Consider the following 27,742-nt stretch of genomic DNA (forward strand, 5'->3'; position numbering starts at 1 on the left):
AACGTCATCAAACATCTCCTATCTCAAAAGAACATAGAAAACACTTCAGAAGATTGGTCTAGGACAGTGTGTTGTGCAGGTTCAACCTGTCACTGATGAGGGAAACGATGGAATTTTGGATGAAAATAAAATGTACAAAATGCGAATATGACCAAAAAAATGGACACATTCTATTTGATAAGATAGCATGCACATAAACTGTGAAAACACATACAGAATAATAAAGATGCACATCAGATGCATAGACTGTAAAAAAAGATGGACGACGCCCCTTCGCTCTCTTCCATTGATGAGAACTGAAGCCGCCAGAGTCCCGATATGGCGCTGACATATTGGAACTTGAGTCTGCGCAGTAGCGATTTCGGGACCAGACCTGCGCAGTAGTGAGCAGGAAGTAAAGCCGCGAAATCAACGCTCCGCCCTCACTCTCGCAGAATGCACTCAGGGAGAGTGGATTCTGCACACTTTTAAAAAAATTGATTGCAGTACGACAAGAGGCTTGTTAAAATAAAGTAAACACAATCTCCTCAGTCCTCCGAAGATCCCGAAAAAATGTCCGTTGGTGCTTCAGTGACTACTTCGCTCAGAGAACCTGTCAATCACAGCTGTCAATCATGACGTTACACCACCGCATCACGTAACTAACTAAAAACCAACTTATTTTTGAAACAGACACTTGAACTTACATCAGCGTGATAAAAACGACAGCAAATGAAAGAAACCACCTTTGGAAAAAAGATATTTGAAGTGTAATTTAATTGTTTAGTTGGTCTCACGTCCCGTTGAATAACACGGGGAGGCGGGGCTTATGACCTATACTAGGACCAGTCACCGGGGGGCGATCGAGACGTTTTGGCTTCACTTTTCAGGGCTTGTGCGGCACGCTTGATCAGAAGTCAATCAAATGAATGGGAAAAAAGCGTTACTTTTATTTGCAAATAGTTTTTGTGCGAAATTGCCATTTTTTCTCTTAAATTAAATTCGCAACTTGAATGCAAACATAGCTAATTGTACTGACATTAATGTGCTTGCAAAATAAAAAAAAAAAAAAAAAATCTTATACCATTTGTTTTTTTTACTTTAAAGGCAGACATATTTATATATCGACAGCCTTTATATTTACAGTATATACAGGGAGTCTCTTTATACAGTAGATGTAGGGACAGAAAAATAAATAATCCCTGTTGATTCATCAAGTCTCAAAACAATAAGAACTTCATAGATGAAAGCAGCGGCTACTCATTACTCCTGACCGGTCTGGGTTGATTACATGTGAACTATGTTTATTCCACATCCAGGCACGACAACTTCTGGAGAAAGAATATAACTCCCTGATCGCCATGGGAACAGAGAGGAGGCCAGACGAGGTGAGCTCCATGGGACATGAACACAGCTGGATTTTTATCATCCTTTACCTCCCACCACTGAAATACACACTAGTATAATGACATTCCTCTTACAGGGTTATTGTACTTTCTAGATTTCGTGGCCAGTTTGAACATTCAACTGTATTTTGTATTGAAATGACCTGGCTGATAATTCAATTCATAAGTATTCTCTTCTGCCTTCTCGTCCTCTAGGACGGCACTAAGACGTTCACCCGCTCCCCTTCATGGAGGAAGATGTTCCGGGAGAAAGATCTGAGGGGAGTGACCTCTGACTCCTCAGAGACCTTGCCTGCTAACTTCCGTGCCTCAGCCATCTCTACCCCCTCGGTCACCCTGAGGAAGGTCCAGAGCGATGGTGAGCTCGCACGGCCTCCTCATTTTTGGAATTTCATTTAATAATGCCATTTTTATGCTTTCAATTCACAAGAAAGTAGTGGGAGAGAAAGACGGGAATGGATTCAGGAAATGTCACAAGTGTTTTTAAATCATTTTGGAGGTTTTTATCAGGTTTTGTCAAATTTTTTAATGATGCTCTGAATATTATAAGATTGATTGATTAAGGGCATGTTTGCACCTGGTCACTTCATGCGTTTTTACTGATTGGATAGCTATTCAATTTGTTAAAACTAATCCATTTACACACTACACCGCAAATTAATATAAATCTGATCTTTAAAGTCCGCACGTCAGGTTACTGAAGAGATACTGCTCATCTGTGGCGATCTGTGTTGCAATAGCGCCGTCATACCTGGCTATAACACGCTTTCACACATTCATTTCTTAACATATTGGGAGGAGGAAAATTTGTATATGTGGTTTCAACAACCAGATGCATTTACACTTGTCCAGATCCATCTGGAATGCATCTCAGGCACATTTAAATCCATCTCGAAAGTGTTTCGGAGGGCAATTACACCTGGTCTTTTCAAGATCGGATGGCTATCCAATCAAAGAAAACACATGAAGTAACCAGGAAACAGGCCCTAAATAGGTAGATAAAACAGACTATTTTAATAAATTCTCAACAACAAAAAAAAAAAAAAAAGAAAAAAAAGGAAATAATACCGTAATTCAGATAAGAAACTATAAATAAGGGAAAAACCTATTAAAGGAAAGGCTACTGAAAAAATAACCAGGATAGAGACTCAAAGATAAACAAGGCTTTGTGGAAATCCCCGCAATTAATTCTAAAGTAACTTTATGAGTGTTGATGCTCAGATAAACATTGTTTCCTTATGAGTAAGTGGTTCAGGAGTGAAAGCTTTATAATGCTGTTTAGAATACAATTTTTTTACGACTAAATCTCACTGGTCTGTCTCTGTCTCTCCAGCATCTCCAAGGGCAGAGTCTGGCTCAGTGAGGACATACTCCTGTTGAGGGACTGCAAAGGTGAGACATGACTAGCTAGCTTCTTTTTCAGTTCATATATATATATATATATATATACAGTATATATATATATATATATATATATATATATATATATATATATATATAATTAACAATAAAAAAAGTATTGTTCACTTGCTGTAGCCCACAAGATTTAGACTTTCTAAATCTAGAAAACTAAACAGAAAAGCATTTAATGGAAGTATTTAATGACCTTGTGTGGGCAGGGCCCCCAAGAATTGCGGTACACCATTGCCAATGAATACCTTCTGTGTTCATACTTGTACAAACTGAAATCACAAAAATTCACTCATGTACGAGTTCGACGGCAACAGTTTTAGCATTCTATTGGGTTTCCTTACAGGGCCATAATGGAGTTGATTGACCCCTCCTACATATTTCGCAAGCTCCTTAAATGTCTTGTGTTGTTAAACTTGTTTTGGAAAGGATGTTGCCTTTTATGTTTTTATTGTGATTCATCATGTGCTTTGTGTTTGCGGTTGTCTGTGAATCGTTATCATCCACATGGAATCGGTGTCAGCAAAACTTTGTAGGATATGGACGCCTGTCATTCACAAACGCACCTTGTATGATAAAGCTTTCAGCTATCAATAGTGTAGTGCACAGTTCTTCTCAAAATGAGCTCAGAAAAAAATTAAACAACAGTCTGCAGTTTCCATCTGGGATTGGTCATTGTTGATGCTTTTTCTTGGCTTAACTTCAGTACAGAAAATCGTGACAATGTGTTGTAATTCTTTCTCTCGCACACAGGAGGCGCCGTTGTCAGAGAGCTGGAACCGGCTTTACATTTCATTCACGGGGAGGAGGGGGGATAAGCAGAAAAAAAGCAATGAATATATACATTTATAAATATAACTCTACTGGTCTGACCATTCTGCAATAACAGAAGAGGGATGGAAAAAGAGGGGGAAAAAGAGCAAAAAAGGACAAAAGACATGAAGAATGTATGACACAAGTGAGTGGTAAGAAATGGGATGGTTGGAGGAATCGGATGACTGTTTAATCTTTCTTTCTGTCGTTCTCTCTTATCACTTCCTGTGTCTGTGCTGATGGGACATCTGTAGATGAACTCTCTTGTCTTTCCGTCCTTCGTTTCAATGGCGCTGCCCGCAGCCCTAGTTCCTCAGAATGGCTTTCTGCAATTGGTCTCTCGAGTCTCTCGAGAGCAAAGGATGTTTGTGGCAAATCAACCTGGACTTCAGGGATGTTTACATACGGTGAGGTTCAGAGGAGGTGTACTAAAGAGCACAGTCGAGGCCAAGACTTCGCTGTATGTGTATCTCAATCAGGAGAGCGAGCACAAGCTGAGAAAGACAGGCGCACCGAGAGCTACGTGTGAGGCTGCAAAGGGCACAATTCTTGCTCAGTTACTACTACAGTAGGTGTTTTCTTTTTATTTTCAAACATTCAGATTAAAGATGAAAGATCAGCCGAGCGAGTCAGCAAACAAAGGGAAGCTGGTGGTGGCGGATAGATAGAAACACTGGGAGGTGAAGCGAGAGGGAAGATGCTTGCGGACAAAGCAAGTGACCAGCAGAAATGAGTCCTGACGGACAGAATCGTTCCAACAACGCAAGCCATAAAAGACAACAAGAGGTGAACCGAGGAGGAGAAACGGGGGGACGGGGAGGGAGGGAGGGAAGGAGGGAGGGTCAGGGGAAAACAAGTGAGAGAAATTGTTTAGCTTCTGTGTTGCGATGCATGTCAAACAACCAAGACGACAACGAACTAAAACTTTCGGGAAATAAGACAATATGAAGTTAAAAATAAAAACGATGTGTACATTAACATATGAGGTTCAGAGCTTGGGGAACAATTTGTAAAATGTGTGTATTTTCATTTTTATTTTTTATTTTTATGATAACTATATTTATTTTCTTTATGTATGTATTGAATAATTGTATGTACATGTTCATTTAATAATTCTGACTGTAATTTAATTTTATCTAGTTTAAAGCGTAAATATGAAATATTAAAAACATGGTCATTAAAATATGCTACTTGTATGTGTACATTTTGACAACAAAATTGTGTTATGATTTAAAAACAAACCATTACTGTTGATGAGGATGACAGTGATTCGATTTGAAAATGATGTCTGCAAAATAAACAATAATGATAATGATGAAAATCAAAATAAAATAAAGTGTTCCTAATGGTACTAGAGTTCGGTGTGCTCGTGATTTGCTGAAAAGGGTGTGTGTGTGTGTGTGTGTGTGTGTGTTTGTGTGTGAGGTGAGTTTATTTGAATCTGACGACTGCAAATCGATGTGCTTCCTGTTTTTTTTTATTACAAAACAAATAGAACTACAATCATATATTCCAATTCGTATTTTACTAAAGCCCCTCTCGCTCATCCATCTACTTTGTAAAAAAAAAAATGTCATATACAAAAGTTTCTACCTTACAAAGATTACATACCGTAATACTTTATTACAATGACTCAATGTGAAAAATTAAATCAAATCCTGTTGACTGATCTCCATAGCTTTCTTAATACAGTAACCAGGGAATCGGACTACATTTCATTTAATCCAATACTCATTTTTTGACTGTATTTCTGTAATGCTGGATGAGTGAACATGGGCGAACCATTGTTCCAAGATGTAGCTGACACTGAAAATCATGATGAGGCACATGTTTTGGGACAAGCATTTGAAGGACACTCACGAGAAAGCCTTAATCTGCAGTTCTGATGACACTAAACACAAGTCCTCAATCATTTTTGGTTGTTATAAATACACATATATTTGAATATGTTTCACATATTGTACATTTATAAAGAAATATATTAATATCAAGTACTTGTGCTTACATACTAACTCAAAAGTAATAACTTATTGTCTGTAAACTATAGATACAATAAAACAAATGTAACACAATATATGAAAAGAATAGTGAAAAAATATCTCAGTATTGAGGTTTTCTTGTTTGAGTACATTTACACACTGGCCTAGTGAGCCGTGGATTTGGACTGGAGGGATGACAGCAGAGTAGAGGTACTCATCATCACCTCATATCACTTTAATCCCGCATGATGATGTGTCATGAAACACAAAATGACCTTGTCGCCTAGTGATAATTTCATGAATTACTTGTGAATTTCAGTCTGATCCTCACACAAACCTATCCCATGGCTTTAGCAGTTGACTCAAATTACTATGAATAGGAGAAAGTGTGACATGCAACATGGCGGAATAAGCTGCAGTTAAAAGCTCCGGTTCCCATAGAAATCTGAGACTCACACTTGGGACAGCACATGTGCATTGGCAGGTCCAACCTGAAACATACCTGTTTTTTAACGATATTTGAGCACAAAAAACACCCTTTATTTTATGAGTTCGCACTAACATATAATCAGATATGGTATAAAATACGCGTATTTGGCGTGCTGTTCAAGGAGAGGCTCCGAAATCGGAATTTGGCCCGAACCTAGAGTACTCCCCCTGTAAGCCTGGCTGGGATAGGAATAATCGAGAGTGAGGAGTCAGGTTGGAGGAGGGATGCTGGAAAAGCTGTCATGGAACAGAGGTAAGTCTGCTCTATAAATAAGCCTCCTCTTGCGCTGATTGGGTAATTCCCGAACTTTGTTAATAAAACATCATATGACAGTTCATGTCAGATTTTACTGCTGATTTAAAATATGTTAATTAATTGTGTTTGGTCTTGATTTTTTTTGTTATTTCACCATTGAAGTAGATAGGTCGGTCTTCGCATGATCAAAATAGCTGCCTAGAGGTGTTGAAAATGTGGATGACAAACTGACTTTCCTTAAAAGGTATTTTGATTTAGTCCACAAGTTGTCTTGATCACTTTTATAGTGCTTTCTTTGAGCTTAACAGACAGTTTTTTTTTTTTTTTTTTTTTTTTTTTTGAAATGTGCTAAATGTAAAGTGACCCCAACAACTATTTGGACACTTAAGCCACAATTCAAAATTTATAAATGAAAAAAGCACAAGCACACTTTTGTTAGGTCTTCAAATACGAAATAATAAACATATTGTTCACATAAATGAACACTTTATGGTGGTCAAACTTGGTTCAACTATCCCGGTGGTTATTCAGCGAGGATACCTGTGTGAACTTGATGGGAACTGGCTTCCTACTTCCATGAAAAATGACCTCAAGACCAGTTGGTTAAAAAACCTGAAAATGCCACTTGCTTTGATATTACGTATCTAATGCAATTAAATTAAGTCACTCTGTAAAATAGTCTACTGAAAGTGTACAAAAAAATGTTGGGGGCTACTGTTTCCTTTTGTGTTCCAAGAACAAAAATAAATCATATGGGTTTTGAGCAACATGTGAACCAGAACAGATACAGTCCCTTTTATTAATATGATCTTTCAACTCTGTGTCAGTCCTTCGTTCAACTATCTTTACCTTCTGCCTTCTCGCTCTCTTGCCCTTTCGAACTTCCTCTCAGTGTTGTACGTTCCTCTAGTGAGCAGAACGCAAACGCAGGAGGAGTCAATACGGATCCACCTCCAGCCTATCCTCATGTTGTCGCCTGAGGTGAGCGCACGTACGTATGACTGTTTGGTTTCGCACCTGCTACTCCAGTGTTTCTTATCCACTCCAAAGCAGCCCGCCCCCTCCACCCCCTGCCCTTCACTGTTCCCTTGCTGAAGTGGCTTACGGCACTTCGTTTCGAAGAAGTACTGTTTCAGCGGCCCAGTCTGGGTCTGGATCTCTTGCAGAATAGTGACGGTTTTGCTCCGGAGGTCCACCGCTGTCTTCTTGTCGGTCACCCACACGCTTTCGGCCTCACATACGGAGCGCTCGCGACCTTGCGTGTTGCCGACCTGACGTTTGCGGCGGACGCTTGGAACGTGGTCGTCAGAATCAGACAGACCCAATAGTAAGTTCCTGTATGCCTCTTTGTCGCCTCCATTACTGGGTGTGGTAACATCCATTGTGTGGCTTTCCTCGTCCTCAACATCATCAGCCAGCAAACCCAACTCCAGCATTAGGAGCAGAGGTGGGTGTTTGGGTGGGGAAAGAGCCGGGGAGAAGAGTACCCGGGGATGAGCGTCCAGCAAAAGCAGCTGATCTTCTTCTCGCAGGCCTAGGTTGTCGATCCTAAAGCCCGGTTCCGTTCCAAACACTCCATTTGGCTGTGCCAACTCTTTTCCAATGGTGCTTCCGTCCGTTTGAGCTTCATCCAGATGTTCCTGCACTGGAGAGCTCTCCAGAGTGACCTTAGGACCTTCAACAGGCCCGTCTTTCAGTTTACTTCTTGCGTTCCTGTCATCTTTAAGAAAAGTGTCTGCCTCAATATTGTTTTCTTCATGTTTAAGCTGATAGTCCTTGAGAATGTTGTTGCTTGGGGAACTGGCTTTTTCGGCCAGACTTTTTTCTGTTTTGTATTCCCTATGATCGTGCGACCGGGAGAAATCTGCTCCGGTAGTCCTGCCTTCACCTGTGTAGTCCTGTTTTGTGTTATTGAAAACAATGTTTTCTGTTAAAAGATTCTCTTGGTTTGCTCTACCCTTGGGTATGTGGTCCTCCTCATGTGTAAACGTGCTCTGCTTGTCGACTGTGTGGTAGTTGTTGTGAGAAGTAGCATCATGGGAGTGGCTGTCCATTGATGAGTTGGTTGGCATGCTGATCTCAGCTGTCGGGATGCTGCTGGTGTTGCTGTCGTTTCTGCCAGGCTCTATCGTCGCGGCTACAAGCCTGGGGACAGGATTTTGAGGGAAAGGCAGGGCCGAGGCGATCACCATGGCAACCAGGGGAAGCCAGTGCATCACTCCCAAGACGTGTCAACTATAAATTGATAAAAAGAGAGGAAGAATTAGAAAGCGCATAAAGAGGAAAAACAGTGGAGTTTAACATGACATAGATATGTGAAGAGTAAAAAAATAAAACAGATAGATGACTGTAACTGTATGACGGATTATTGAAAATAAACAACAAAATGTAGAGTGGAGACTTAGTTCTATCCATGGGTCGTTGATTGGATGGAGGCAGATCTTAATGCGAGCTTGCAGTTGATTGTAAGAATGGGGCGGGGTTACGCAGATTAAATTATTGGAGAAGTCCAGCATATGTCACCAGAGAGAAGACTGTTATTTTGATTAAAAAAGGGAAACGTGCACAGATGAATCATTCACAATAAGATCTAACATGCATTTAGGCACTGAAGACTGGAGTAAAGATGCTGAAAATTCAGCTTTGCCATCATAAATAAATTATATTTGAAAGTATATTCAAATAGAAAACCATTATTTTAAATTGTAACAATATTTCACGATATTACTGTAATTTTTCTGTATTTTTGATCAAATAAATGTAGGCTTAATGAGCATAAGAAACTTCTTTCAAAAACATTAAAAATAGTAATGTTTCCAAACTTTTTTTTTTTTGCAAGGCATAAACGGTCTTTCAAAAGAACGGCTCAATGCCAGCTCATAAAAAATAAAAAAAAAGGTAAAATAAGCCTAAAACTGTAAAACTATAGCTTTACTGCTTTGGCAACAGCCAATGGAAAAAGATGCAAAATTGCCTTATTTTTGGTGTAGAGAGAGAATGAAGCCGCAAACATGCTTCACCATCGCCTGCTCCGGTTGGTCAGCACAGACATGAAGTCACCAGCTAGTCAACGTCTGGCAAAGCTCAGTTTGAAATCAAGCCACTAACAGCGTTTGTCTGGTGCTGGTCTAGTTTCACACGAGACCACAAACAACTCCGGTATGCGTGGAAAAGGTTGTAAATTTCACAGCTTATGAGTATGACTGAGGGGAACAAAAATATGCCACTTTACTGCATGAGGCAAAGAATAAATTCCACTTGAAGATTAACAGAAGATAACATTATTATTGTTATTATTTTATTATTATTTTTTGTACATTTTTGTTTGACGTGCTTTACCTTCATCTTTTTTCCATATGTTTAACCTGATTGTCCCATGTTCACACTTCGGTAACATGACTCTCAGCAACGGCGGGAATACACCTCAGAGATTTGGGTTATTTATTGACAGGAGCGCCAAAGTTCAGCAGTCTTCTACCTAAGACATGCTCCGGGGTGGTTACTGGCCCTGTGGTAGTGATTTATGTGCTTATTTAGTGGAGGTCCGAGTAAAACCTCACTAATTAATGATAAACTCTCTTCCTTTTACTTTCAGGACTCATTAAGCAAACATCTATCAACCACCAGGTGGAAGCAAAACCACCACATCCAAAATGATCAAATGTGTCTCATCATTGGCACTTTTTTGTCTCATTGTACAATTAAAATATATACTCTGATCTGTTCAAATGTTTGCGGTCGGTAAGACTTTTTCATTTTAACAGTCTCTTATGCTCACAAAGGCTGCATTTAAGTGATCAAAAATAACAGTAATATTGTGAAATATTATTACAATTTAAAATAACTATTTTCTATTGTAATATATATTTTTTGTATTCTATTGTAGTTTATTCCTGTGTTGGAAAAGCTGAATTTTCCAGTCTTCAGTGCCACATGATCCTTCAGAAATCATTCTAATGTGATTTGGTGTTTAAATCAATGTTGAAAACAGTTGTGCTGCTTAATATTTTTGTGGAAACAGTGATGCTTTGTTTCAGGATTCTTTGATGAAGAGAAAGCATTTTACAACGTTTATTTGAAATAGAAATCTTTTGTAACATTATAAATGTCTTTACTGTCACTTTTCATTAATTTAAGGCATCCTTGCTGAGTAAAAGTATTCATTTCCTTTAAAGTCTTACTGACCCCAAACTTTTTAACAGTACTGTACATGGAAACAAATGTATACCAGATTTATACAAAAATGTGTGCAAACTACATAGTAAGCTCACACGTAAGCTCAGCTGTGATGCTCTTAACAGCAGCAAAAACCCAAACATATCTTCTAAAGATTGATTTAGAAGCAAGTATTCAACAAGAAAAAAGTGACCGCACAGAGAGTGTGTCGTCTTGTTGATGATACAGTGAGGCATGCAGCCAAACTGTCCAATGTTAAGGCCAGATGTAAATCACTCACCAAACCTGTTGATGTGTGCTGAGAAATGAGGGAGGGAGAGGCATATAGAGAGAAAGAGAGTTCAAGAAAAGAAGAATGCTCAGAATGTCAGTGATGAGGCTTCAAGCGAGAAAATTCCTCCTGGGTTTCCCCAGGCGGGAAACACTAGAACGAAGGGTGAGTAAGACCAGCAACACAGAGTCAAGTGACTATTCGTATGAGGAGACATAACCATTAGGCTCATAGGAAGGTGGGTGGACAGGAAGGTAGTGTGTAAAGAGCAAAATCACCACTTGTGACACTCATAATAACAGCACCCCACCTCAGACACTGTTTTTTTTATAGCCTAACACTCAAGCCAAACAAACACACTCGCACAAAACGCACAACTGAGCCTGCGGACACACGCAGGGAAAGAATGCCACCAAGTCCATACATATGCATGCTGGGACATGGAGCATTACTGTATAAGTGCTGACTTCCTGTTTACGTTAAACATTAGAACAGTTCTGCTATGTACAAATGAGGCTCTGCCGTCTTTTAAATGCAAATTTACTTGCCTAACGCAGAGAGATTTATAGTTTCGTTCTTTCATAACCGCAAATGATGACAGAAACCTTTTATGCACCTGACAGGACTTCATTTGTCACAGCATTTTTTTCAATTATGAGACAGTGTCAATAAAATCCCAGCATGTTGTTTACAGCTGAACTGAAGTCACATATACGAGTGCATAGAAGAATGAATCAATGTTTAGACTGTGTTCAGATAATATGAACATAAAACGAGAGAGTCCAATACAGAAAAAAAACCTAATTTAAAACACAAGTCAAGTTCTTAGAAATGTACTCTTTGTATCCATGTTGGTTTCACGTGGCCTTTATCTAGAAAAGTTTAAATTTAACAAATCTAAAAATATCATGTGGTGTACTCAAGTAATAAAATATGATTATATACACACATTAATCTGCAATAAATTATATTAGAAAATAATTAATTATAATGATTTAATGCTCATTATTTTAAAATCTATTTATCAAAATAAAATGTTTTCCCCCCACAAAAATCATGAATTATTAATTCATAAATATCATGTTTTTAGAAATTATGCCACATTTTTCAGCATGTTCTAACCTTGCCTTGTCATAAAATGGTCAAATTATCTTATATTTTAAAAGACTTGTTAACCTTGACACACAGTCATGAGGGTTTTTCTCTTAAAACTAATAATGAATGATTACGCCAAGCCAATTATGGACTTTATGTCCCCCAAAAATATCAATGAATTTGAACTCATAAATTAAAAACATGCTCAACATAGAAGATGCACGTCAATGTATGCATGGATTGCATTTTACTGCAAAAGATCTAGACCAAAAAAAAAAAGTGTTTTGTCATCGGTCCAAAAATGACTTATTACAGAATTTACGAGTGAAAATAAAAGAATTTTTGTGGTTAAAGGCAGTGTGTGTGTGCGCACCCAAGCAAAAAGTGTGTAGTGCATGTGTATGTGTGTGACTTGAGAGGAAACTTGCTGGTTAATGCATATGTTTGCTTTGGAACGGGAACACAAGCAGTAGGCAGGCACACACACGTGCAGGAGGCATATCTGTAGTGCTGGGAGACATGCAGAACCACTTCTTCAGCGCGCTCCATTTGCAGCAATGACATGCATCACAAACTCTGCCATGCAGAGTGGCCCTGCACTTTCTCTCCTCATCTTACGAGCAGCTCAAAAATGAGCCTCCCTCACATAGAAAACGTCAAGCTCCTGAACACAATGAACCCGCATGTTTAAACCGATCTTATACACTCTGCCTCCCAAGAACCTGTGCACACACATCCACACATATCTTTGATCTGAACACACTACTCCCACCCCCATGACAAGCATAATCTGTGATCTTCTATCTAGACAAAAGCCACCTTAGACAAACACTTTAGGCTCTCCCACCTTCTATTCTCAGCTTCACGCCACTGAAAACTTTAAGCCCGATTTATAAATAACCTCTTTCTAAGATTTTTAACTGGAAATCAGCCGGAGGGTCCAGTATCACTTCATGGTGTCACAATATCATGCCTGTCAAATCAATTACTGCAAATGTATGGACTTTTTTATTTATCCTCTCCAATCCGAACAAAAGCATGACTCATGATAGACATTCTACAAGCCCCCTGTTCAGACTTGACGTGTCTGACGATTTTGGAATTTTCCCATCGTCCCACTCGCCCTATACACTCGGCCGTAAGCATCCAACGCAGCACACTGTCTAAACTCCCATATGAAGAGATGAAGAATTCAAAAGAAAAGATCAAGAACACAGGTTTAAAACCATGTAAAGGGGGTCAAATCATGACATCTAATTTTATAACTTTATATTAAATGTGTATCTTTTAAAAAATGTTTTTACTTTTCACATCATAAATAAGTTACTGTACCTTTTACTGTAACCAAAAAATACCATTTATTGAAACTGAGCTGCAATAATGGCTTGCAGCTTCCACATTTTGTTTCATCAGACAGAAGAATACATGAACACGTATTTCGTCCTGCCCAATCATAGTCAAATAATTAGGAAGAGGATTAAACATTATTCAGATGTTACTAAATAGTGCATTTGTATAGTTTCCTAATTGCATGTCTGAAATATTTTTGTGGAACATGTGCGGTCAAAAGATAGAGTTGAAAAACAGTGGCAGACCAGTCGTCATGTAAAACTAAATTATGAACTATAAATGACGAACTTTTTGAGGAAATTGTAAAACAAAAATGATTTCACCCATTTAATAAGTAAAATAAAAGAGAGAAAAGCCATCTTTCCTAAAAGGATGCTGCACAAATTTCCTCAAAGAAAAAAAAAATATATTGGCAGATAGGGGCTATTATTCCAAGACAAACATTACTGACCCTCCTCTTTCTTATGAAATCATTTCTCTTTAAATAATTTATTTTTAAAAAAACAAAAAAACATCTGCATACCGTACAGATGTTTCTGATCACAGGCACTGTGCTGCTGTTTAGAAATAAGTAGCTTAAACACATCTACCACACACTGCGACAGTCTGCGAGACACATTCCACTACTCTCACACTCTTGATGATCTCCATCCGCTTTTTTCGTCTTTCTGTCAGAGAAAGAATTTTAATCTGCTTCAGTTCAGATCCCTACTGAATACATTTAGGTTTATTCTAACTTTTTCTGTCTCAATAGCCTTACCCCTCACACAAGATGTGTTACGGGGTGAGAAAATAGTAAACATTCATCATGTTGTAAACAAAGGTTGTGAGCTTCTGTTTTTGTTTCTATTTTTATAGGCTAGCTGGGTAGGTGACTGGCAGGCTGTGCATACATTAATTATTATTTTTATTGCTGCATGGACCCACCCAAAACACCTTAACTGTAAACACACTGATACTGATAAACTAAAAGCCTACTACAGTAGCCTATAAGTCCTTACATTTGTTTAGTTTTTTTCACATTTGCTCCATTGGATTATACCAAAAATATCATATGATTAAACGATAAGGGATATTTAATCTATCATTCATATGGGTTATTTAATATATCACAGGAAGGAAACAACCATAGTACATGCAAAAACACAAACAAAAAACACACCTGTGTATTTCATACAGCATGTTGCATTGACTTCACAGACCTCCTCCCCACAGGTCCGCAGGCAGACAGGTAAACAAAGGTGAACATGAATTGCAGACCGCGGAAAGTAAACACTAAGTAAACACTGGGTTAACCTGAATTGACAGTAGACGCGGGCAGCTTCCGTTTTACCGCACACTGCAAGGCGTGCAAGCGAGTGACGGGACTGAGCACCATCGATGACTAACCTGTTCAGTTTTGTCGAGTCGCTGTTGAAAAATATGAGGTTAAACACATTTGGACTTTCGCCAAAATAGTTTTCAATCCATCTCTTTCAAGGCCTTGGGAAGCGTTTTAATGCCGACTAGCCTAATAGTTCAACTCATTTCCATGAATAGGTTCTTTCGAAGAAATCATTACAAATATCCATTAAAAAAAAAAAAAAGAAAAAGAAAAAAAAAGATTCAGCATTTTTTTTTTTTCAATTACTGTAGCCTACGCGATGGTCTCATATTACATGCTCTAAACGGTTTAGCAAATATGCAGGCAAATTGCATGTTTATTGCAGTTTTTTATTGCGATTTAAGTTAGGCTATTTTTAATACGAATGTTTATTGTGATTGTATGTGTCCCAGATTGTTGCAGTAATGATTCAGCTCATTAAAACAAGTAATTTACTTAAATGTAACTTTAATTTTAACCAATAAAAATACTGAAATTAATTTACATCACCTGAAAGAATGTTTTAATTAAAAAAAAACTATTTGTGTAGCTACCAATGTGTTTGGACTTTTTTTCTCAGAAAAGATCGAGAGAGAGAGAGAGAGAGAGAGAGAGAGAGAGAGAGAGAGAGAGAGAGAGAAGATCGAAAGAGACTCGGTTCACTGAGTGACTCGATCTACTCGTACTGAATTTTGTCCGCTTTGTGAATGAATCATTTTGCGAACCGGTGCATCTATGGGTGCATCAGATTTATTATAAAGATTCGACTCAAAAGAACGATTCGTTTACATTCACTAATTCTGACTCTTGACAACCTGTCATCAACGATTCCGATCAACACCTGCTTCACAGTAAATTAGCTGTTACGAAAATGGACCCAAATAAACTGCATCTGTCATTTCGTCACTTTAGATGTTATCAGAAGCGTGCGAATAGTTGACGTAGCACCTACCGTTTAGGTGAGTTTCGAGCCACATGTATCTTCGGCAAACACCACATTGATTCTACAGTCCGTCAATCTCACGCAAAAATCAACGAAATTTCCAGAATAACTCTCGATTCACATAGTTGAAACGGCAGACGTGTCCCATATCATCTCCAGGGTCCACTCTGAGAAGGTCCACGTTGAGTTGTATTTCCACAGTTATCTGTTTAAAACGCGCCTTTTAACCCCAGGTCTGTCTTCACGCGCGAGTTTCTGGAGGACATGCAAGCGGTGAACAACCAGGGCAATAATGCACGTCTGCACTGTGTATGAGCGCGAGCTCTACTTTTCCAGCAGTAAAAACACCAAATCTCCGACTTTGAGCTTCAAATGAGAGACGCTGAATCTGAAGAAAAAAGTTAAAATAGAACGTTAAGTGAGTGCAAAAATTCCCACGGCGAGAAGGTCTGAGTGCTTTAGTCGTGCGATAAGGTATCTTCATGAAAGGCGGTGAGGGGACAACAGCCAGTGGGAGTGAAAGAGGGCTGGTTTAGAAGAAGAGGAATGGACAAAGTGAAAGAAGACATTATGGTGGAGGAAAAAAAGGACGAGGACCATCTGCTGGCGGTGGGTGTAGAGAGTTCTCAATCTCATAATGGAAAAACACAAAAAAGTGAGTGGGAAAATTGCTTAAATGCAATGGATAGACTGTCTTAGGAACTGGTTAATTGAGTTTAAGTCCAAACTAATCACCACATGCAAGCATCATACACCAGTGATGATTTTTAAGTTGTTAATAACTGCAACGAAAAGTAGAGGACAGCAGACTCATTTATTTCATGTCAGTTTATGGGGTGGGGGTCTGAATGTGTTGAATTTTGGGACCAGCTCTTGAAATGGGGGGGGCAATTTGTTAAAGCAATTTCCTCTGGAGATTTTTTATTTATTTATTTTTTACAGCATCTACTGCCAACCAGCCCTTAGTTTTTATAGCAGGAGATGTATATTGCCTTCTCTCATTCTCCATCTCTTGTTTTCCCCTCCTCTCTCCTTCTTTCACCTAGCAGAAATTTCCATCCCACCAAAACCCATTTCCCCAGAAAGTTTAAAAAGATGAAAGGATAAGGAAAAGAAAGGACACAAAAGAGAGAAGTGTTCTGTTACAACCCTGCCCCTGTGAGACTGTCCATGAAAGAGTTAGGGGATGAGAGAGATGGGGGAGTGAATAAGAGAAAGAGAGGGGTACAGAAAAGAGGTTTTCAAATGAGGAACGGGGAACCGTTGTGGAACTTCATATTTAACACACACAAACACAGGTGCGTCCGCACACACACACACACACACACAAATACAAAGTTCAGTAAGATCTAAAATGTGGTCCGGCCCCCTCAGATCTTTGCTTCTGTCCTCTCCTGACGCTGTTCCTCCCTCTTGGCATTTAGTGTCATTCACTCCTAGTCCTTACCTCCTTAACACTATTCGGTCTCTCTGGTTTTGTCTGAACTTGTTTCGTATGCACTTAGATATTTCAACCCCAGGGTGTATTGGTGAGATTGAAGGAGTGAGAATGAGAGAGAGCCACAAGAACAGAGAATGATTGAGAGAGAGGAGTCACTGAGGTATTGAGCGAGATGACAGGCGAACAAAGGTAGAAAGGAAAAGAAGGGACAACTCAAACGGAGGTACAAAAGTTCTTTCACACACTCGCACTCAAATGGCTAAACACACATGCCCAGAAATCTCCAACACCTTGTCGTCGAAGGATAAAAATGTATTTCTGCATCTTAATTAGGCAAAAGGCCTTATTGTGAACCAGCATTAGGCCTACTTGTTTTTATGAAAGAACTTGATGAAACACCTACCTCATCACACAAGGACCACACCGCACGTCACTGACACTGAGTCATAAACGAGAGCCTCTGACGAAATTGCAAATTGTTCAGATGCCGAACCCAGATAAGAGACTATCCTTCGCACGTAATATAACCTTGAGCTTTGGGAAAGGCATTCAATAAATAGATGCTGTGCGTATTATAATTATACCAAATTATAGTTTTTAGTAAAATTTATATCATTGTGTAATTTTATTATTTTGAGTTTATTTTCTATTTTAAATTTACATTTTAGTTAAACTTAGTAATTATTATTTTTTTTGTCATTTTTATTAGTTTTTAGTATGTCTATATAGTTTTAATAAACTATAATAACTGCGTTATTAAAATTAATTGTAATAGAAATTAAAATAATAATGTAAATAATAAAATATAATAATAATAATAATACATTTTATGGTCCGGTTTCACAGACAGGTCTTAGATTAAGCCGGGATCAGGCCTTAGTTCAATTAGGACATTTAAGTAGCTTTTATAAAAGGGACTTAGAAAAAAAACATTGCAAGTGCAAGTTGCTTTAGTTAAAACAACTAAAAAAAATGTGTTTTATCCGAACTAGGCTTAAGCCTCGTCTGTGAAACCGGGGGTATATTTAGGCAATAATAAAACAATATAAAAAACATTAAAATAATAAATATTGCATCTATAATGTTAATAAATATAATGATCAAGTGTAATAATATAGATATTTTTTATTTATTCATTTAATTATTAATGGTAATACATTCTTCTTTTAAACTCTGAAGAAGCTTTTAAGTAATTCTAATACTTATGGTACATTTTTGTTTCTTTGTGTCCCCTGCTCATAGTGTCTCTGCACGTTAGTTTTATTTCCATGGCAATGGCTATCCCACCTCAAACCTCAAATATCAAAGCAATTACAATCTGTTACAAAGCCATTATAGCAATTATTGAAAATAGCAGAGCTGTCAAGGAGACCAGTATGTTGTCCGCAGACACTCTTCTGGGCCTGAGGTTAGACTTATGTTCTCAAAGAGGCGTCATTCATTTAATAAATCCATTCCCCCCACATCAGAACTCCACCTTACATTACCTTCATTTTCCTCACCCCCAGCACCACTATTAGCTCTCTCCTGGTGTTCTCTCTCTCACGCTGTGGGCTGCAGCATGTGTTTCCAATTTCGGCTGTAATGCACAGCTCACCGCAATCTGACCTAATTTGCCCCCATCTCATGGATCCACCCTCAATAGCACCCACCGTGCCAGACAGGCTAGAGGTCAGAAGTCAAGGGTCATCTGTGGGAGTGCGGGTCGCACTGATGAGGGGGACAGCGTCTTTGATTGTTGTGTCAGGTCCCGCAGCATTATGGGCATGTTCATCAGTGGCCATGACTGCTGTAATTTCTTTGGTATTTGGGAATAGAGAGGGTTACCGATGCCTGAAATTGGATTTTGTAGTAAAACAAAAAGGTGAAAGAGGGGAGGTCAAGAACAAAGGCGCACACACAAACACAGTTCCTAACAAAACACACAGGCTAAAGTACATAATCTACAATCTCACACACCTTGATAGCTAGCTAGGTATCTGATCAGTGGAATGCCTTGCTACTGGAAAAGAGAGGGGTTTGACCAAAGGATTTAAGAGGAGAGACTGATTTTAGGAATGCCTTAATTATGGGAACGGAGAGCCTAACTCTCTGTTTAATCCCTAATGAGAAACAGCTTCATATGGAATTGCGGGAGGCAGAAGAAATGGTTGAACTTTAAAAGGAATGATAGTGCAAGAGGGAAAGTTTGTCAGCCTTTATAAAGCACATAAAAGTGTGGCTCCATGCTGTGTGTGTTTGCTGATGGAGCCCCCCTTTTTATAATCTCACCCTCAGCCTCGCTTTACAGTCCTCATAACACCAATAGAGGGAAAGCCATTAACAGAAATAAATTCAACGAGCAACTTGCATGCGGTGGATTTGTGCATGGAATTGGGGCTACCAGTCTTAATGGTTCTTGATTGAGCACGGTGTGGTGGACCGCTGTTGCCGCAGGCGTCCCATGGGCTCTTTCGTCGTCTTAAGAGCTTTGTTTTACTAGAGTTTATCTTCACTTCACAAGTAGTGTCCTTGAGAAGATAAGCATAGACTGTGATTATCTTTTAGGCAGGTCATGCATTCCCTTAAAGGGAAAGGGTTTTAGGCGATGTGTTTTTTGACCGTGCAATGAAATTCGCAAATGAGGGTCCAATGTGGTTTTGATTCCAATGACCACCATTGTATGGGCAAAAACTTTTGAAACTCTTAAAAATAAAACTGAATCAATGTACTGTATGTAAGTGTGCATTCATTTGTGATAGTTTAAAGGGCCATAGAAATTTTTCTGTGTTCCAGTTATTCTCGAAGTCCATTTAGAATGAATTAAAAGTACATGAACATGGAAAATAAAGTTCTCAGATGTTCCTGCTACATTTATTAATTACATTTATTGCACTTCCAAATTTCCTACAAACACCATCTGCTGTTGGTCGGATTGTTTTGGTCATTTTAAGGTCTTTTGAGAGGAGCTGTATAAGGAGTTGAATAGTCTAGTTGAAGTTGAGCCTAGGTTTTATTGTTGTACAGGTATACCTGATTGAATTTTCTTGTTAAACTATATCAAAGTACCTTTAAGCTAACTTCCAAACCTCTTCTATCTAATTATGTTTAAATACAGAATGTTCAAATTAGGAATAAAATCTGGTTCGATTTTATTGAGCATGAATTTATACCTCAAGTGCATACCTTAAATGCAATGTATTTTGCTTTGGATAAAAGTTTCTACCAAATTCATAAATGTAAATATCAACTGTGCCTCTTAATTTCAAAACATAGAAGAAGAAAACAGTTTTTAAGCATCCACGCTGTAAAAAAAAATATTTTCAGGATTTATCACAACATTTTTTCTTTTGTCAAATCAACTTAGATCATTTATGTAGTTCAGATAACATACTATTTTGAGTTTCTGTTGATTAAACCAATCTCCTTTTTATTTTAAGGCAACCAGTTTACTTTTTTTAAGTTAAACCAACAATCTTTTTTTTTTACAGTGCAGCTAATACAAAAAGGCAACTGGCTCATTTAACTGTAGGGCATTTAGACATTTGACAGACACTTATCAAATACCAGATTACAATGCATTTGAGGTATGCAATTTATAATTTCATGCATTCCCTGGGAACTGAACCCATTATTTTGGTGTTACTATACCATGCATTATGTTTAAGCTACAGAAATGTCAGACAATAGCTGAAGCTATGATATGACTATAGTCATATTGAGCATATTATTTGGCCCATTCATAAACACGAGTGGAATGTTTCTATCCATGTGTGCTGCGGTCATTGAGGTTTGCATAAAAGTGATTAAATGACGTGTGCTATTACACAGATGATAGTTATTTAGGCAGAATAGCGTTGACATGTTTTACAAGACCAAACTATTTATGCTTTGTCTGTTTCTTAAATTAAATTGGCCCATTCCACCAAGTAGTCAGCCAGATCTTGTTTTCCTAATAAAGTAATTAATGAAAAGCATGACAGTTGGTCGAAACAGGAAGAGGAACAGGGTTTTTGATGTAAGTTCCCACAATTAAACTGCATCTGGAGACAGGGAGAAGAAAATGAATTTAAATGTCAAACACCATGGTTTGAGGATGGTAAAAACATCGCCACACAACCAAGCTCCATTTTAGTTGCACTCATGTGGTCACAGAATCTGTTCCAAATTATTGTGTGTCAGTTTAATTATTGCAGAAAAATGGGACAAAAAGCTGTATCTAATTACAATGTTCCATTTGCAAAAGTTGGTGGTTGGTTTAGAATTAGCATGAATTTAGCAGGATTAAATGTTGATAAACTCTCTGAGGTTTCTTTGATGGATAACAATTGGCTTATGTTGCGCAGGAAATATAACACATGTTTTATCTCATTGTTCCTGTGCATAGTCTTAATAGCATTCACACCTTAGTCTTTCTCCTGTGCAATACAAACCATTCATAGCAGCTCCTGGGACTCCTTTAGAAGTTGTATAATATACTGCAACTTTTTAAGTTACTTGACTCCTTTTTTTCTCAGCAGAGGCAGAATTAACCATATTTGACTGGGAAAACACAGTTGCTGCAGATTCCTTTGTGATAAATGCTGTTTCAGATCTTAAAGACAGGAATCCCTGTCTAAATGGGTAGCAAAAGTCACTATAGTGTTCTAGGAAAAAAAAAAATTTTGCTAAAAAAAAATAAAAAAAAATAAGAGCCTGTTTATACGTTTTTAATTATAACCTAACCATTTAGAGCAAAATAATTATAAAAAAAAAAGAAAATAGATAGACGTTTCAGTGAAAATTATTCTTATTTTGAGATTAGAAATGTGTGTGTGCCTTTAAACATTTAAATTCTGACTGATGCGGTGGACATGAGCCCTCCCTCCTCCCTGATGTATGCTGAAGGAGAAATGTAACACATTGTAAATTTGACTCACTATACAACACCCGGTTGGGTACTGTTTCAGCGGCAGACTTTGTGTTTGAACCACTGTGGCAATTAGCAGGAGATAGACTTACAGCCCATCCGTTGCACAAAAGACAGCGAGAGAGAGAGAGGAATAGACAGAGAGGCCGCCCCAGTTTTGTAGCTCTCCTCTGCCCCTCCATCTGTCAGTCCTGTGGGACAGGGTGTGTGATAGCAACTGGAATGCGTATGCGAACGTATATTTTTGTTGTATATTTATGCATGTGTGGACAGAGATTCTCCTTTCATTTTTATTCTTTTTCGGGGGTCTTTTCTTTCTTGTCTATAAGGTGGGGCAGGATTGTGCATTTACCTTAAAGGGATAGTTCATCCAGACATTAAAATTCTGTCATTCATGTCATTCTAAACCTGTATGACTTCCCTTTCTTCTGTTGGAAATAACTGAAGACATATTAAAAACAAATTTTATTTAGTTTATACTGTGAAAGTGTTTGGACCCCTTTTACTTTTATTGTACAGAAAAAAGAAAGAAAAAACGTGAAAATTGATTCTACAAAATATCTGATAGAAAGTAATACAAGTTTGCAATAGCATAATGGTGAATAAATGATGGCAATATTTTCATTTTGGGTGAAGTATTCCTTTAAAAGCCAGGTGTTTAAAAGAGTGTATTACTGAGACCGAGAAACACTATCACCTTAGTATTATTAAATTATCTTGCTCTTTGGACTCACAAAACCAGCTGACACCGTAATGGGTCATTTAACATCTTCAGTATTCCTTTTCCCAGCATTCAGCTGGGACAGAACAGATCTAATATTATGTGTCATGAAAAGGACAAAAATCACAGGGTTCTCTGTTCATATAGACATAAACTGAAGGAAAAAAAAAAGAAAAAAAAAGGATCATAAACATTTCATAGTGAGTAATTGATGTCTTTTGGAACTAGTCAACATGCTAATAGATTCAATGCACATAATGTCAAATAAAACCTGCGGAAATGTTTGTTTTGATACAGTTTAGCACACAGAGTGCCCATTCTTCCCACATCAAATAATTTGAGGTGAGTGGTTGGAGCTTAAAAGAATTGGTTTTGCTACTGATTAAAGCCTTTAGGGCAGATTAAGTAGTCAGTGCAAGTAATGATTTTTTTCTTTTTTTTTTCTTCTTTCTTTTTTTACTTCTCAGCAGTGAATCTGAACATGTTTGGACCATTACATCCAGGAAATCGAATGAATCCGTGTTTAGTATTATCATGCCAAATCAAAATTCTGTCATCATTTCTGAACCTTCATGTCATTCTAAACCTGTATGACTTCCTTTCTTCTGTTGGAAATAACTGAAGACATATTAAAAAAAATGTTTTATTTAGTTTATACTGTAAAAGTGTTTGGACCCCTTTTACTTTTATTGTACGGACCAAAAAAAAAAAAAAAAAAGTGAAAATTGAAAATTGATTCTACAAAATTTTGCTGTGAATCTGAAAGATACATCAATCACCACCACATATTTTTATGAGGTTCTCAGCAGCCAAATTGAAGTAAAGATTTTAGATGACAGGAAAGAGAAAGATTGAGTAACTGTCATCTCCTATGACTAAGATGTGAGGCATCTGATGTGATTCCTATTATGCAAATACCTGTATTAAGCCCCGCCTCCCTCCTCATCATACATATGGGGAAACAGAGCCACATCGCCATCCAGTGGGTGGAAGTGGGACACATTGAGATGAAATCTGTCCTAGATCATAGATTATTCAGGCTTCCTTAGTTCTCTCTCCATCTTCTTCATCACTTACATATCCCCATAAATGCTGATGTCATGCATAGTATCTATCTATCTATCTATCTATCTATCTATCTATCTATCTATCTATCTATCTATCTATCTATCTATATATATATATATATATATATATATATATATATATATATAAATAATCTGGCCCTGTAAATGAATTGAACTGATTATGTATTAGTTGTTGAAGGCAGACACTGCTGACAAAGTAACAGGATACTGGAGGGTTACAGTTTTTCTCAGTCGCTTTGGTGCATTTCTCAGATCAGAAATGAAATTCTCAAAACTACTTGTTCAACCTCCACATCATCTAGTCACTTGTGCACATCATAAAAGCAGTTTCTCATTCTTTTAAACAAGTTGCGATTGCTTTGGTACATTCATGCAATTGATTATGTACAATTGTCTGCGGTTTCCTACATTATCAGTTGCTAATGCCATGTTGCTCAAAATGTATTAGTTCTCTGTGCAATAGTGTTACCCCTCAAAACATCTAGTCATTAGTTCATCGTATAAGTCATTAAATGCAAAATGGTTGATCTAGTTGTCATAAACAGTCAAGCATATTTTCGACACATTTCTATTAGACTTTTTGTAAATGTGCCAAGAATTGATGAATTGTGCAGGTGAATGTTGACTTTCATTAATGAAGAGAATGTAGATCAACCAATGAGAAACCAGTTCTCTGAAATTGCTCAAAGTTGCTTCTCATGAACCTTCAATTGGCAAGCATATACACAGTGCTGCATGCAAAAGCAGAGTTTCCTGTGTTTGCCTTTCTAATTTCTTTTTCTTTTCTATATCACAATAATATTGTAAGGGGGGAATTTTTTTTTTTTTTTTTCAGACCACTAGTAAAAGTGTAACTGTGAATCCTATCCAGTCTCTTTCAATCAATAACTCATGTACAGTAGTGTGTAAATATGTACTTTTGAATTGGATGTATGGCATACAGAAGAAGTGCAGCTTTGTACATTTCAATACAGTAACTGTCATCCAAACTGTTGTCATAGTTTACTTACTACAGTTTTTCTCAGTCGCTTTGGTGCATTTCTCACATCACTATTTACATTTGCACAACAGTTAGTTCAACCTCCACAACATTTAGTCATTTGTGCACATCATAGTAGCAGTTTCTCATTCCTTCCAACAAATTGCAAATGCGTTTGGACATGCATCAATTGCTTTCATACAACTCTCTGCTGTTTTATAACATTATCATTTGCTTATGTCATGTCAGTCAAAATTAACTATACTTGTGAATGCTGAATAGTCATTCCATATAAAACTAATAGTCCTCATTTCATTGCTTGAGTCATTACATACAAAAACATTTTTAAATCTTTTTTTCCTGAAAATGTCCCATAGTCTATACCAGACAGAGAGGAACGTCTGGATGTGCATGAATGGTTACAGTACTGTGTTGTATGTTCAGTTCCAATATGTACTGCAATATTGTTTACAGTTTACAACTACCCAAAGGGAGTTTATGTTTGTTGTAAATAAGGGTGTATTTTTTTCTTTTGCACAATGCTGTGAACAAATTAGAATTGCAAAGAGCATATGCAGTAAAAATGTGAAACATACATATTCAGTGTCTTGTACTCAGTTACCTCACTAAATACAGTAATGTGTAACTTTACTGTATTTTTCAGATGGCTGTGCAAATAGTATATAGTGCTGTCTTGAGCATTTGCAGGTAGTGTCACCAAGATCTGACTTTTTTGCATTGGAAAACATTGACAGAGTAAACTGTCATAATGAAAACATGACAAAGCCATTTGACTATCTTGTTCATAAACAATGGTGTCAGGACTTTTCATCTTGATGACACTGACACTTTCATTGACATGAATACTTGCTTTTGAGGAATGAGCTGTCCATTTTGAGCAAGTGACACGCTTTTGCAGGTTATCAACTAGGTTTTGCAGTTTGTACTAATTGTTTTGAGAACTGCATTAACTGTTGTGCAAATGTAAATAGTGATGTGAGAAATGCACCAAAGCGACTGAGAAAAACTGTAACAGAGTGCAGTGTTTTATTGACAATATCACTCAGCATTTTGACTATCTTGTTTGTGAACAATGAGAGAGAGAGAGAGAGAGAGAGAGAGAGAGAGAGAGAGAGAGAGAGAGAGAGAGAGAGAGAGAGTCTGAGCGCGCAAGCCAGGCTCAGGGAATCACAACGTTCTTATTAATCTGTGAATTTTCTGTGACTCTCACTCCATCTCTCTCTTTCTCACCCTCTGTCCATTCTTTCCACATGTCTCTTTCCTAATGCCTCAATCTTGTTGGATGGGAGACGGCACAACAGAACAGGTAAGACTATGAACAACTGCACATCACTGTTCTTGTTTCTGTTTAAACTTGTCCCTAACCCTCTCAATATAACATAGAACTTTATATTTTTGTTTAAACTGCTTCATTTAATTCAGCTTGTTATATTATGAAATGCTCAAACAATGTATTGGACATAAAGTCCTCTACATGAGTTCATGCACATAACTATATCATTGATCGTCCATGATTGTTGAAGTGTGCATGGTCTCTTCTTTTGCCTTTAAATTCCTCTTAGTCAGTGGTGTTATTGTAGATGTCATTGCTGCAAACTTAACACCACATATCAGTTAACAAATAGCCCAAGTCTGGGATACTCTGAGTGTAGAGGTAGTGTGAAGTGTCAGAGAGAGGATGATGGATGGTTTCAAGAGTGCAAATTATGAATGTCCTCATGCTTCATTAGAGGCACTTCTCAAACAGGAGTCAATCAGCTGTGGATAGATCGCTAGTTTGGGTCAAATATCGGTGAGAGATGATTTATCACAATGAGTAGAGACCTCTGTGGCTTCAGAAATGAAATAACGAAAGAGTTGATTCTGCAGACATGGAGCTTAAAGACAGATTGACAGGGATTTAGGAAGGTAAAATGAGGGTTCCTCCGGGGCTCGATTAGGGAAAAACCTGCAGGACAGAAACAGAGAAAGACAGAGAGAGGGGGAATTGGGGATTTATAAATAGCAAAGCTTTAGCAGGGTGAGGCGAGCAGATGTGATACACAGTCTGTGCTTAAGGAGTTCAAACAACAGATTAATACACTCAGATTATAGTCAGAGATGTAGGGGTAAGGGGGGAGGGTGTGTGCAAGTGCGTGTGTGTGCGGATGTGGTTAAGCAAAGATGACCCCGTACAAGTTGTCTGCACATGCAGAAGAATAAGCCCCCAGATGGACTTACACACATACCTGCATGTTCTTACTTCACTGTGTACTTACTTCTCATTACTTTACATCAGTTTTCTAAACATGTTGTGATGTATATGATCATATTCCGAAAAAAAAAAGAAAAAAAGAATGAGATTGGATAGCTTGAAAATAACGTGCAAGTTGTCTTGAAAAAGTGAATGTGAATATGTTTGTATTAGGACTCTGGCATTCAGACTGCAGAACAAATTCTTAATCAATATTTTTATACTTTTGTCTAGTTAAACTTCCTTAAAATAAGATAAATCATACTTAAGAATACAAATTTCATACTTTGTTTTACAGAATATCTAGAATTATATATATTTTTTTCTTATTTCTGCTATTTCATCTCCATATTTATTTATTTATTTAATGATTATTGTAAAGCTGGATATATGCTCTGATTAGCCTATCAGTTTGATCATTTTGCAATAATTTTCTGATCCCATATTGTCCCGTACGTACATCTGTGCACTCAAATAATGATGCAAGTTTAGCTAAATATAATACAGATTGTTGAATTATTCCAATTACATTTTGCACAAAATATATAATGGAAACTCAACCAGTAGTTTCTGTACGCCACAGAGACCTTTATTAGAAATCGGATCAGTTCTAATCTCAGGCATGAAATGGCATGTTTTAAAGGGATAGTTGACTACAAAATGAATCATCAAAAATGATCTAAACTTCACCTTTTGCTTATCAGTTGAATTGATATTGTTTTAAGGATGTTTTTTTGTATTCCTGCAGCTCAAACAGTTAGACTAGAGCATGAGATGTACAGCACCAAGGTCATAGGTTTGATTCCCAGGGAATGCATGAACGGATAAAATGTATACATTG

The 27,742-nt window shown here is 37.6% G+C and overlaps 3 protein-coding genes across 8 annotated transcripts in view; 2 read left to right on the forward strand and 1 right to left on the reverse strand.

Moving 5' to 3' along the window:
• Window positions 1-4,964, forward strand: part of ppfia3 (PTPRF interacting protein alpha 3) — a 40,448-nt gene extending 35,484 nt beyond the window's left edge. For both annotated transcript variants that reach the window (XM_082142264.1, XM_082142265.1), the window contains 4 exons: window positions 1,299-1,367; window positions 1,581-1,743; window positions 2,719-2,777; window positions 3,549-4,964. In XM_082142264.1, coding sequence (XP_081998390.1) covers window positions 1,299-1,367; window positions 1,581-1,743; window positions 2,719-2,765 — 279 coding nt within the window. In that variant the 3' untranslated portion in view covers window positions 2,766-2,777; window positions 3,549-4,964. The remainder of the gene's footprint in view (window positions 1-1,298; window positions 1,368-1,580; window positions 1,744-2,718; window positions 2,778-3,548) is intronic.
• Window positions 4,965-5,061: 97 nt separating this feature from the next.
• On the reverse strand, window positions 5,062-16,013 carry ntf4 (neurotrophin 4). 4 transcript variants are annotated; one of them, XM_082142799.1, is made up of 2 exons: window positions 13,748-14,331; window positions 5,062-8,567 (listed from the first exon to the last, which is right to left on the reverse strand). In XM_082142799.1, exon 2 carries the CDS (start codon window positions 8,546-8,548, stop codon window positions 7,178-7,180), a length of 1,371 nt encoding a protein of 456 aa, XP_081998925.1. In that variant the 5' UTR covers window positions 8,549-8,567; window positions 13,748-14,331; the 3' UTR covers window positions 5,062-7,177. The 4 variants fall into 4 exon arrangements, with proteins under 4 accessions (XP_081998925.1, XP_081998924.1, XP_081998923.1 ...); XM_082142798.1 differs by lacking the exon at window positions 13,748-14,331 and adding an exon at window positions 9,672-12,497; XM_082142797.1 differs by lacking the exon at window positions 13,748-14,331 and adding an exon at window positions 14,387-15,530 and having other exon boundaries at window positions 5,063-8,567.
• Window positions 16,014-16,054: 41 nt separating this feature from the next.
• Window positions 16,055-27,742, forward strand: part of slc1a9 (solute carrier family 1 member 9) — a 36,918-nt gene continuing 25,230 nt past the window's right edge. Inside the window, exon 1 of one of the 2 annotated variants that reach the window (XM_082142481.1) lies at window positions 16,055-16,185. In XM_082142481.1, the coding sequence (XP_081998607.1) occupies window positions 16,077-16,185 (109 nt within the window). In that variant the 5' untranslated portion in view covers window positions 16,055-16,076. Of the gene's footprint in view, window positions 16,186-25,856; window positions 25,975-27,742 lie in introns of those variants that run through there. The other variant, XM_082142482.1, reaches the window with a different exon arrangement.

This window comes from Leuciscus leuciscus (genome assembly GCF_965113295.1).
Source record: "Leuciscus leuciscus genome assembly, chromosome: 1".
Lineage (NCBI taxonomy): Eukaryota > Metazoa > Chordata > Actinopteri > Cypriniformes > Leuciscidae > Leuciscus > Leuciscus leuciscus.